Source organism: Mus caroli, chromosome 10, assembly GCF_900094665.2.
Source record: "Mus caroli chromosome 10, CAROLI_EIJ_v1.1, whole genome shotgun sequence".
NCBI lineage: Eukaryota > Metazoa > Chordata > Mammalia > Rodentia > Muridae > Mus > Mus caroli.
Genome location: NC_034579.1, coordinates 20,842,790 through 20,855,808, shown reverse-complemented (window position 1 = coordinate 20,855,808; position 13,019 = coordinate 20,842,790). Strand labels below are relative to the sequence as shown.

The 13,019-nt window shown below is 42.7% G+C and overlaps 1 protein-coding gene across 1 annotated transcript in view; it reads left to right on the top strand.

Moving 5' to 3' along the window:
- The first annotated feature begins 5,423 nt into the window (after positions 1–5,423).
- Enpp3 (ectonucleotide pyrophosphatase/phosphodiesterase 3) overlaps positions 5,424–13,019 on the top strand; it is a 64,395-nt gene continuing 56,799 nt past the window's right edge. The window contains exons 1-2 of the mRNA XM_021173940.2: positions 5,424–5,660; positions 10,118–10,193. Coding sequence (XP_021029599.1) covers positions 5,583–5,660; positions 10,118–10,193 — 154 coding nt within the window. The 5' untranslated portion in view covers positions 5,424–5,582. The remainder of the gene's footprint in view (positions 5,661–10,117; positions 10,194–13,019) is intronic.

Here is a 13,019-nt window from a genome sequence, read left to right as displayed (position 1 = left end):
CAGGCAGGCTCTACTGGGTAATTGCTGCTATCCTTGGGGCTCACACCCCTGTCCTGGTATCTTCCATATGCTGGAGTCTTTAGAGGCTGCACCCATACCAATGACTTCCTGGCTTCTCTTTCAGGACTCTCACTCTGCCACATGATGCCAACCGTCTGCTTTTCTCCAGGATCCTGCCAATCCCAGCATGTCCCCTGCAACTGAGGTTCTACCTTCTCCAGTCGATGTCCTTTTCCAGCATCTCAAAGTACCCAGCCTCAGCTGATCTCCATAAGCCTCAACCTTACAGCTCTGCTGCTGTGAAAACCAGGAACATGAGGAGACTTGCCTACATTATTAACTTCTGCTAGCTTGCGATACAGGCTTGGCCCCCTGTGAACTAAAATGTGGGGAGAGTGTAAGTTACTATGAAGGGGGCCTGTGCTCATTGGGTTTTGTCAGCATGATGCAATCTACTGGGAAGAAGGAATCTCAGGAATTTGGCCTGTGAGACATTTTCTTGATTAATGATTGATGTGGAGGGCCCGACCCACTGTGGGCAGATGGTCTTGGGTGTATAAGAACAGGCGATAAAGAGGCAGACCAGTAAGCAGTACTCCTTCGGGGCCTTGCTTCAGTTCCTGTCCTGATTTCCCTTAAGGACTGACTATAAATTATAAGATGAAATAACCCTTTTCTCCCCGGGTTGTTTTTGATTGTGATGCTTATCACAACAATAGACAGCAAAATAGGGCACCTACATCTAGTTAACCAGTTAAAAGACACAATGGAATGTTTGATGGCAGATGGCCATCATTTTGATCCTATAATTAATGGGCCACTAAAAGAAAGCTCCAGTGCCAGGTGTGAGATACCACCATGGGAGTTATTGGTCAGGGAGGCTCCAAAGACCTCTCCCCCAAATGCAGGCTTTTGTAATTTTACTTGATTGTCCTCTGGAATTAGATGAGAAGATCCTATTGCCAGAAGTACCAGACATCTTGAATACAAAATATAAGTCAATAAATGAGATAGAGATTTCCTTTCTGATAGATGGCTTTCATAGTGTCCAATGGTAATATGTAGCCTGCAGGCAGGGAGGGTCTCTGGGAGGCAGACACTATTGTACCCAGCTCTGAACACTGCAGACTACAATAACCACTTGCCTGACAAATGTGCCCATTGGTGCTGTAGTGGCACAATTATTATGGTGGTAATTAACTACCCCCTGATTTGACCCTGATTACGACCTGTACCATGAGAGGGAATCCATGATTCTAGACTGTAAACCCCGTCAAGAACTCATGACTAAAGAGATCTTAGGCTCTAGGGGGAAATCAACTAAGTTTCCTTAGTTAAGTTGGTGAAACATCCAAGTTTCTTACAAATATCTGCATTTATACATGCGAGCAAAAGCTTTTCTCAGCCTTAATCAGAGAAGCCTCTGATTGCAGTGAATGGAGGTAGAGACCCATGGCTGCCTGTTTATAGTGTTGATACAATCTCGTGGTATCAATGCTCAGGGAACATTGCAGAGAAGGCAGACTATCTGAGCCAGAAGCCAGTGAAGCGTTGTGAAGCACCATCTTCTAAGCATCCCATGGCGTGGCAATTGGGAGCTCATACCAGGTTTGCTCATTGGGTCTGGACAAGTCAAGGCCAGCCAACAGTCAGTCATGGCTTGGGAAGGAGCTCCCAGGGTTCTGCAGGTTACTGATAAGCTATCAGCAGCTAATGGATTCTGGGATAGAGGGAGGCATAGTAGCTAGCTGTGTATCTGCTGATGAGCCCAGCAGGCCCTAATGGACAGTTTCAAAGCTATGGTCATACAGACAGCCCTTGTTAAACTCTGGGATATAAAACAAGACAAAATGTCATGAATATGGATAAAAAGAGACTTGTCGCTGGGCGTGGTGGTGCATGTCTTTAATCCCAGTGCTCGGGAGGCAGAGGCAGGTGGATTTCTGAGTTCAAGTCCAGCCTGGTCTACAAAGTGAGTTCCAGGACAGTCAGGGCTATTCAGAGAAACCCTGTCTCAAAAAACCAAAAAAAAAAAAAAAGAGAGAGAGAGAGACTTGTCAAGAAGAAGGGTGACTAACAGGAATGAACTGCAGGTAAGAGAGGGTGTATTGCGGGTGTGGACAATAACCAGAGCACACAATATGAATGTATAAAACTGTCAAGGGGCAGAATTTATTAATTTAAAACTATGCAAGGCCTGGGCTTCATGATTTCAATAGAATCTTCCACTTCTGAAAAGAATTCCTTTTGTTTTAGCAGTTAATGATCCCAATTCTACAGATAGGGCTTGAGTAGAAGAAGGTAGGTACATAATGGGCCAAGGAAATGACGGAATAGAATTGGACACCCACAAAGTCATCAAAGAAACTTGGCTTTTGTGATATAGATGTTTTTGCTTGGGAGAGTGACCTGACTAACACAAGACAGATTTGATATGGTTCTAGGAGCTATTCTTAACATTTCTGAGTGTTCCTTTAGCAAAGCATATTCTTCTCATATTTATCTTCGCTGTATTATAGTTGCACAAGTTTACCCAGAGCAGTGCTTTCCATGGGGTGTAATCCGGCATTTTAAATAATCTCTATACCAGAGAGGCGTTCTCCGAGTTTGTTTGACAAGGCAGGCAGTGCTTATGGGACTAATATTCCACAATACTGCATTCTAAGACTCACTGGCTTTAATGTCATCACAACTTGAAGAGTTCACTATGACTTTTGACTCCACTGTTATTTATTTACTTTTTTCCATTGACCTGAATCTTTATCTCATGACAGAGTAAACATAATGTAAAGCCCCAGTCTATATACATTAGACAACAGAAACTTATTATTGCAGTTTTCTATTACGTTCAGACCAGCCTATGGGGGCAATTTCTACTCAAACCACCACAAGAACCTTCTAGTTGATTGCTTAAAATAGGCTTGGAATGGGAAATTAGAAGACTTGGGCTCCAGGTCTTATTCTGGTGTTTAGCAAACAGGCAATACTGAGAAAGTAACCACATCATTTAAACAACCAAGGCTTTAATCTACTCACTTGACAGAGAAGAATAAAAACAATTATGAGGAACACACGTCATTTCTAAATACTTAAACTGAACCTATGGACTTACACATACTAAGCAATCATTTCCTAATTGAGCAAGCATCCTTAAAGCTATTCTTAGTTTGACATCAGATAATTCGTGAAAACATTTCTTAAGGCGTGAGAAAACAGCCATCATAGAGTCATCGAATTATTTCTGCCATGATGAACTGTGTCCCTTCAAACAGGGCTGAGCAACCTCCAGCTGCCAGGAATGAGTACTCTATCAGGTCAACTTAGAGTGATGGAACTGTCTTGGACCTGGGAACAGGGTCCCTTTGGCTGGAACTAAAGGAAGCCAAGAATTGGACTACATAGATGTTGAAGCCATTAGAGGCCCCAGTGATAGGGATGGAGACAGAGAAGGGAAGAAAACATTAAAGGCTCAAGTTCTGCAGCTGTCAGTTGCTTGATCCAACCTTAGCATCATGAAGTAAGTCTGTGGCACATTCACATCTGCATTCATAGTAGCCCAGTGGGTAAGGAGACTTAATAAAACTTGGTCCAGTCCAACTCCTTCCTACTTGGAAAGCTGCTTAATACTGTTGTAGTAGCTATTTCTGTTTGTCAATTTGACTATATCTGGAATGAACTACAATCTAGAGTTGGAAGGTTCACCTGTGATCTTAAGGCTGGGAGATACAAGTTTCTGACCTGGATCTTGGCATGGAGATCTTGAGGCATAGTGGCTATGAATCCCAGGAGGGTAAGGCAGGGAGAGCTCTGAGTTCAAGGTCATCTGGAACAAAGCAAGTCCCAGATCCAGGCTTGGTGGTACACACCTTTAATCTGGTCCACACCCCACACCTTCTGCTGGATTCCAATTTGTGGACATTGGAAGAAGGAAGACTCTCTTCTTTGCTTGCCTTGTGGGACTGAGCAGCTGTTAGAGCCTTGGACTTCCATTCACAGCTGCTGCTGACCATTGTTGGGGAGTTGAACTACAGACAAATTCCCTTCCTATATAGAGACTACCCATACGTTCTGTGATTCTAGAGAACCCTAACTAACAAAATACCATATAATGCAAAAAAGCAGTGAAAACATAGTATCTTAGTCTATCAATGTGAAGAGACACTATGACCAAGGCAACTCTTATCAGAGAAAACATGTAAGTGTGGACTTAGGTATAGTTTTGAAGGTTAGTCCATTATCATCTTGCCTGGGAGCACAGTACTGGAGAAGACAGTACTGGACAGTACCGGAGAAGTAGCTTTGGAGAGTTTTGTATTCTGATCCATAGGTAGGAATATATATATCTCTCTCTCTCTCTCTCCATCTATCTACTGAGACTGAGGGGGGGGGGAAGAGGGGGAGGAGGCAGTGGACTTTTGAAACTTCAAATCCCACCCTCAAGGGACACACTTTTTCCAACAAGACTACACCTCTTAATCCATCTGATTCCTAGAAATAGCGCCACTCTCTGGTGACTAAGCATTCAAATATATAAGCTTATGGGAGCCCTTCCTATCAAACCACCACACATACTATTTTGTCGTTTGCTTTAAAATAATTCTTAAACTGTAGACATTCTAAAATGTAAGATACACTCCTCTCATAATTAAAAAAATCTTTACAGTAGTTTCAGAATTTCTATTATAATCAAACACATTTTAATTTGTTTTAATTACCTTAATTACTTAATGTATATTGTGTGTGTGTGTGTGTATGTTGGGGGTGGGGGGTATTACGTGTGTGTGAGTGCAGGGGGCCTTGGAGGACAGAGGAGGAAATCAGGTCCCTGGAGCTGGAACTGCTGAGCAGTCTGACAGAGGTGCTGAGATCTGAACTTTCTCTGCAGAAGCAAGCACGTGCTCATGACAGCTGAGCTGTCTTTCCAGTCCTCCAGTCCTTTAGTAAAATTACTAGCTTGCAACTGCAGCATGACATCTACATGGATGTACAAACTCCCTGGACAGGGCTTCTTGTCAGCCTTTGGAAGATTGAGATAGGAGGGCTTGGAGAACCACTCTGACTAACATGGTATATGATACTGCCAAAAACACAAACAGAAACAAAATCCAGAAAGCAACCGAGCTGGGGTGGAGCTCAGCTGGTATGAAGCCATGGGTTCAGTTCCCAGCAATTTGTAAATTGGGGGGCCACATGATGTAATCCTGGTGCTTAGGAGATAAGAAGGGACACAAGTTCCTTCCACAGACAAAACCAAAACAAATGAGTAGCTTTTTATAAGTGTGATTAATATTCTATTCTTGCTATCTATACATCCCGATTAGTACGTATTATTACTTCTAAAGCTGTAAAGGACTCCTGTCCACAATGTCCGAGAGAGAAATGGACTTTATTCTGTGGGCAACGCTGTTTGTTAGACAAGGCTTTTCCCTCTTCAATTGACCAATCGCTACAGAGCTCTGCTTTTCTCCCGGATTTAAAAGTCAGCCACAGCTGGGGCAGGCAGGACAGTTCCTTTTTCCCTCCCCAGAGGGAAGAAAGAGCCTTGTTTTCTGGCTAGACAGGTTTACACAGCTCCGGGAACAATGGATTCCAGGCTAGCATTAGCCACAGAGGAGCCCATTAAGAAAGACAGTCTCAAGAAATACAAGATCCTTTGTGTGGTAAGTAAAACTGTTCATTTTAGTCTCACAAGCTTGGTGGCAGATGTGAAGTGCCTGCCTTCCCACTTAGGCTTGCTTGTGTCGCTATTAAGTCAGAATGTGAAATACTTGTGTCCAGCATTAGGTTTGTTTGTGTTGCAATTTAGGTTAGAATGCTAAGTTATTGTGTCCAGCATTTGTGACAGAAATCTGAAACCGAGCTGGACTGATTTTGTTTTCCACGTGTTTATAATTAGAGCACAAGCAATTTTTGACTGGTACGAATACTGTACGAGCAAGAATTTAGCAACTGAAATCACGTGACACATATGTCTTAAGGATCTGTTGATCTTTATCAACATTTCATTCTATTTATTTACCATGTGGGGATTATTTCTTTTGCTTCCTTCCTCACTTTGCTCTGTTTTCCCCCCATATGAATTAAGAGCTCCTTTAGAGACTAATCCACCCCTCCCCGTTTCCAATCTGAATGTCCCTAACAATACATGAATGTTGTTGAGGGTTTTATCTTTTTGTTTCTTTTTTAAAATGTTCTCTCCCCCTGCTTCCTGGATAGTCTTGAAACGCTCACTTCCAAGACATACTTGCTTCTTGACGGACTTATCTTTATCTTCATTGAATGTTACTCAAGACGTCACTCTACATCCTTCTTACCCAGTGATCTTTTCTTCAGGCAATCCGTGTGTTCCCATGAGATGTTAAATGATAGCTTCCCCCCAACCCAAGCCACCACCATCTCCGACTTCTCTTTGGATGTCTCCTGCCTGACTTACTCACCCAGCACCTCAAGCCAAAACCAAATGCAGTATTTTTTTTTTTTTACATCTGGCTGGCTGCAGCTGCCCTCAGACTCCTCGGGCTAGCATATGTCAGCTCTCCTTTCTGTTTCCCAAGAAAGGTCAAGCAGTTTGTAGCTATGACCCGTGAGGACAACAAACCCTCAGTAGCTCCTCAAGAGTTTATCTTTCCAGGACTTAACACAGCCCTCCTTGCGGCTTTCTTGCCCTTACCTTAATCTTAGTTTGTCACTCAAGGAATCAAACCCCTGGGGAGCTAAATCTGGGTCCTAAATGTATTTTTAGATTGTTCTTTTCTTTTTCTTCCTGAGGCACCTTTGGGCAGGCACACAAGCTCAGGTTTCTTTCCCCAGGACACTTCCTACTCTTTCTCTAGAGACACTGGGTTTCAATGGGGCCTGGGTCTTGCGGATTAGCATAATTATGCTGACCCTGGACCCTTGGGGATGCGCCTGAGCCTTCTGCAGCTGTGCATATGGCCAGGCCCCACTCTGATGATCTGGGTTCTGGGAATTGAACTTGGGTCCTTGTGTTTATAACATAAACACTGAACTGAAGGAGGTAGCTCTCTGGCCCAAGGTTATAGACATTTACTCTTTCAAGCATGTTTTCTTCTTCCTTATTTTGGGGTAGGGGTGTGGTTTCGAGACAGGGTTTCTCTGTGTAGCCCTGGCTGTCCTGGAATTCTATAGACCAGGTTGACCTTGAACTCAGAAATCCACCTGCCTCTGCCTCCTAAGTGTGTGCCTGGTTTCTTCTCCCTTATAAGGAAGTTCACTTTTTTTTTTTTTTCTTTTGTTTTTTCGAGACAGGGTTTCTCTGTATAGCCCTGGCTGTCCTGGAACTCACTTTGTAGACCAGGCTGGCCTCGAATTCAGAAATGTGCCTGCCTCTGCCTTCCGAGTGCTGGGATTAAAGGTATGCGCCACCACGCCCAGCGGAAGTTCACTGTTTTAAAATCATATCTCGAAAAGGACTCTAATTGTTCCATTTCTTTCTTTCTTTTAAGTTTCATTGAAAACTTTAAAGGTTTCAGTGGGTACAAGCCTGTAATTATAATACTTAGGAGGTAGAGGCAGTAGGGTCAGCTACATACTGAGTTTAAATCTCAAAAAGCAAACAACAGAACAAAACTGAAAAATAACACATTTACAGATCTCTACACATTCCTCCTATACTTTATTTAGACAAGCTGAAACCAAATGTTGGGCTCCTCTGATGTTTCAGAATCTAGAACATTTTTCCTACTTTGTATTCAGCATAAGGTAAGGAGCTTTAAATAAAGTACACATTAAATGAAAGGAAAGGGGGGCTGGAGAGATGGCTCAGGGGTTAAGAGCACTCACTGGCTGCTGAGTTCAATTCCCAGCAACCATATGGTTGCTCACAACTATATGTAATGGGATCCGGTGATGCCCTCTTCTGGTGTGACTGAAGACAGCAACAGTGTACTTATTTAAATAAAATAAGTAATTCTTTAAAAAAGGAAGGAAGGAAGAAAGGAAGGAAGGAAGGAAGGAAGGAAGGCAGGCAGGCAGGCAGGCAGGCAGGCAGGCAAGCATAAATACAGGGAATAAATACAAAACCATGAAAAATATAAATTTTAACATTACAAAATTTTAAAGCATAGTAAGGACAGACAGATACTGTCCTTAGAAAATTTAAACAGAAAAAAAAACACAAAAAGGTGTAGGTCAGAATATATTAATCTGAAAATCTAAAACGCATCATGTTTACTGTAAGGAGTTGGCCAATGCTGGCTTTAGTGCTTTCTGATAAGTCTGGTAGGGATAGCTGTGGCTCCAGGACTCTGAGCCTAGGCTTAACAGCTAATGTTCTTTCTTTCCCAGTGTAGCCTTGACTGCTGTGGAACACACTTTGTAGATCAGGCTGGCCTTGAAATCAGAGAGTGGTCTGCCTCTGCCTCCTGAGTGCTGGGATCAAAGATGTGGGCCACCTACTGTTCTTTTTTTTTTTTTGGTTTTTCGAGACAGGGTTCTCTGTATAGCCCTGGCTGTCCTGGAACTCACTTTGTAGACCAGGCTGTCCTGGAACTCAGAAATCTGCCTGCCTCTGCCTCCCCAGCGCTCGGATTAAAGGCGTGCGCCACCACGCCCGGCCCTACTGTTCTTAAGTAGTTTATACTCACTGCCTTTGACTGAGCAAGTACACATTGGACGATCTCTCCCTGTTGTTACTCAGATGTAGTTTGAGACTTCATGGGAAAAGAACTGCTTTAATAATGCATTAATGTGTTTTCTTGGGCACTGTGTTAACTTGTCTGGTAAATGTTAATGCATCTTTTTTTCAGTTGATTTTCAAAATGCAAACTCCTCAAAGTCAATAGTTTGTGCAATTGTTTATTACATAAGCAATTTTGTTACCACATTTATTTGTTCTTTTGCAAGGTTTGTTCTTTGCTTTTAAATTATAACCAAACTTATTTTATTTTCAAAAGTAATTTGAACTCATGACTGTTAGCATTATTTTAAAAATTTTAAATTACAGTTATTGGGGAGGGGCACACATGTGCTGTAGCACATATACAGAAGCCTGAAAACGCAGGCGGGGGGGGGGGGGGCGGGAGGTGGTGGTTGCTTTCTATTTCTACCTCTGTGGGACCCAGGGATCAAACTCAGGTCACTGGGCCTGGCTTTCCACTGTGTGATACCCAGGGATCAAACTCAGGTCACTGGGCCTGGCAGCAAGCATCCTCACTCACTGAGCCATCTCACTGGACCCTGTATGGCATGTACAGCCCCATTCGCCCATTCTTGTCACTTGAACTCACAGCTTAGGTAAAAGAGAATCTAGCCACATCACTGTTTGATCTGATTGAAGCTCCAAGTCTCCTATGCTCACATAACTTTGTGAGCAGGAGTGATTCCTGTGAACTCCACACTCTCTGGTCGAGAAGCTTCCAGATCATGTGACGTCAAAAGTGTTCATGAACTAAAGAACAAAGGGAAAAAACCCTGTCAGTTAACAACTTGCACACTGTGCGTTGACATGTGTTAATTATTTTCCTTGTCCTCTGGCTAACTAGCAATGAGGTACTTAAGGCTTTCACAGGTCTACAGGATGCCGGAGTCTATTCATACAAATAGGGACTTTCAAGGGAAAGTCTAGAAAGGAAGAAAAAAAGAAGGTAAAGGGAAAAGTATATAGTTCGGTGGTTTCAATGCCTGCTTTCACTCAGTCTGGAGTTAATCTCAATGTATTTGAAATATGGGAGTGTTTGAATCTAGGCTTCTGTAGTACATGATCTACAGAACATTTTCTCATGGGACTAGGAAGTATCTCAGTTATTAGAATAGCATGTGTGAAGTCCTGGATTTGATCTCCAGGCCTGGAGGAGGTAGGGTGGATGAGGTAGTTTGAGATCATCCTCGGCGACTCAGTAAGTCTGAGGTTAGCCTAGGCTACACGGGAACTGGTTTCAAAAGCAGGTTTGAAGAAAAACAAATACTTATTTTCCAAATCTCCTTTTTATCGGACATTAAATGAAACAGCGTGCTTTTGTTGTTGCTGCGTCTGATACCTCTGGTAATTAGCATGCTGCCTGTACTGTGAATTGATTGCAGTCTAGAGGAAAGGTACGAATCGGTCATTTTGTTTAGTTTTAAAAACCACAGAGATGACTTCTCCTTTCTGTAATAGGTTCTTCTTGCTTTGTTGGTGATTGTATCGCTTGGATTGGGGCTGGGACTGGGACTCAGGAAACCTGAAGAACAAGGTACATCCCCAGGCATTTTTTGCAAAATACATGCTCTCCCCTCCCCTTCTTTCTTCTGGCTTTAACTCCTTGGAACCTGTCTGTTCTCCCGCCCCCAAGCCCTCCCCTACCTCCCTCACAATTAATGTTACTCATTGTTGCTCATGGACTTTCCTCTTTTACCCTGACACACAGAAAGGAAAACAAAGTCCAGAGGAGTCAGAGGAGGGGGACTAATCACAGACATCCTGTCCCAGTCCTTATAGCAGCTAGACATGTCTGATGGCTCTGTCCAGCCTCTTGACCCTCCAAGGCTTTGTTGCTATTGCTATCTCCTCTGTGCATTGATAGCATATTAACACTGTCACATCATTCATATCCCACTGTGAAGTTAATCGATGCCAAATTTTTAAAAACCAGATCATACTAAAAGCTTCATTTTTTTCTTATAAGAAACAAAGAAAAATAGGTAATATATACTCTTAATTATAAGATCATATTCCCTTTGTTTTATCTTACTGGTATGGATAACAAATATACCATTTATAAGTAATAATGCAAGCATTTTATATAATTTAAAATTTTTAAATTTTATTTAGTATCATGTATATGTGCAGTGTGTGTGTGTGTGTGTGTGTACAGCATACATGTGGAAATCAGAAGGCAAGAACCTGGGGAGTTGGTTTTCTCATTCATTATGAGACTTAGTGGGACTCAACTCAGGTTGCCAGGCTCCCATGAGAAACACTGTAACTTTCTGAGCTGACTTACTTCTTCTATCGTTCTCATAGATTGTGTTGGTGTTTTAACTCGGGTGCAGTAGGAACTCACTTGATGTCCCTCTCAATGTGACTGATACATTTTACTGAGAAAGGATTTAGCAACTCTGTAGCAGGGAGGCTTCTGGGGAGGTTAGCTGACAATTTCCCAGTCACATTTCCATCTGAGAACTGACCCACAGTTCGTCTATACAACCAAGGAACACAGAGATTTAAAAAAAAAAAAAAAAGTTGACATTAGCTGGAAAATTCCTGTCATCTTGTGGTCACCAGACTGTTGTCTCTGAGGGGCGTGGCCGATCCTGGCCAGAGTGAATGTTGGCAAGCTCTTTCAGTGGTATCATAATGTGGTTGATACATGCAAATGGATATTAGTTCTTGGCTATTTTATCCTCCAAATTTCATACCTTGACTTTAAAAAGCGTAGACTAATTTCTGGACAAACCCCTCATTGTCTCAGCATTTTGGTCATTGACTTCCTCATACCTATTACCTGGGTTCCCAGAGGGCTGCTTCTTTATTCTAAGTCCCTTCATCGCAGGTGCTCAGCTCTCGTAGTGGCATCTCACGCTTACTTTTTAGTCAGGCCCCTTTGGACTTGTTCATTCTTTTCAATAGTCTGTGGCATTTAGCACGGTCAGCCCATTTATTATTAATTCTTGTGCCCAGGTCTCTTCTGTTAAGCCCAAATCTTGAACAACGTTAACCGTTCTCTGCTCCATGTAATCCTGACTCATTGGCAATGTGGGCTTTTAAACTGTTTATGCATTCTTTAAAACTTTTTGTCATGTGTGCATCTTCCTTTCTTTCTTTCTTTCTTTCTTTCTTTCTTTCTTTCTTTCTTTCTTTCTTTCTTTCTTTCTTTAGTTCGTTCCTTCATGTACTCACTGAAAGCTGAGCATCAGCTTGTGTTCTGTGTTTTCTAACTAGGATGTAGTGGTGAGGAAGACAGACAAAGGTCCTTTCAAGAATGTATGTTTCTAGGTTGAGGATGTAGTCCTGTTGGTACAGTTGGTTTAGTGCTTGTCTAGTGTGCATGAACAGACCCGGGGTTGGTACTCAGGACCCCATAAACTGGATATGGTGGAGGACACCTGTAGTTCCAGCACTGAGAAGGCAGGGGGATCAGAAGTTGAAGGCCATCTTCAGCCATATAGTATTGGGGAGAAGCAAGGGGGTCCAAGGAAAAAATAATGAGGGAAACCAAAAAGAAGAAACTGTTATGTCAGGCAGGTATGTGAGATTGGATGTGGGTGCAAAGCGACTGACAGATGAATTATGAGCTCATGGAAGTGAAGCAGTGAGGATTCTTTCCAAGGAAGACCATTGAAGGCAACTAGAAACAGCAAATGTACAGGTCTAAAGCAGGAGAATGGATGTCTGCTGTGTTCCACTGAGGAGACAACAGGAAGGTCATGATATCTAGACCTACCAGGATCACAGTGAGGCAGTCACATGATGGGATCAGCCAGGGAGAAGTGAATACCTCGGGGCTGGAATGTCAAAGCTTCTTCGTCTTGGATTTGGACTGCAGAGTTTGAGCTGCAGAATGCAATAATCTGGTTTGTTTCCAAATGTAGCATGAGCTAAGGCGGCTGTGTTCCAAACATGGAAGTGTGAGAACAGAAACAGAGAGGACAGTTGGGACATTTAGCACAATCGCATGCACAATCCCTGACTTGAAGCTGGTGGCAATAAGTATTTGGATCCTGGAACCATTTGTATGGGTAGAGGTCATACATAAAGTGAAAATGAGATGCCTCAAGGATGGCCTCGTGGTTTTTTGTTTGTTTGTTTTGTTTGTTTGTTTGTTTGTTTGCAAGAACATTTGAAAATACTAAGCTTTCTTTACTACTTGAGCTGGGTATGCAGTAGAGGTGGGGTTGAACAATACTAGTTCAGATAAAAAGTTTCAGTTGCTTGATTTTAAACCCATCTGTTATAATAATACTTTGAAAATAATCACAGCCGGGCGTGGTGGCGCACGCCTTTAATCCCAGCACTCGGGAGGCAGAGGCAAGCGGATTTCTGAGTTCGAGGCCAGCCTGGTCTACAAAGTGAGTTCCAG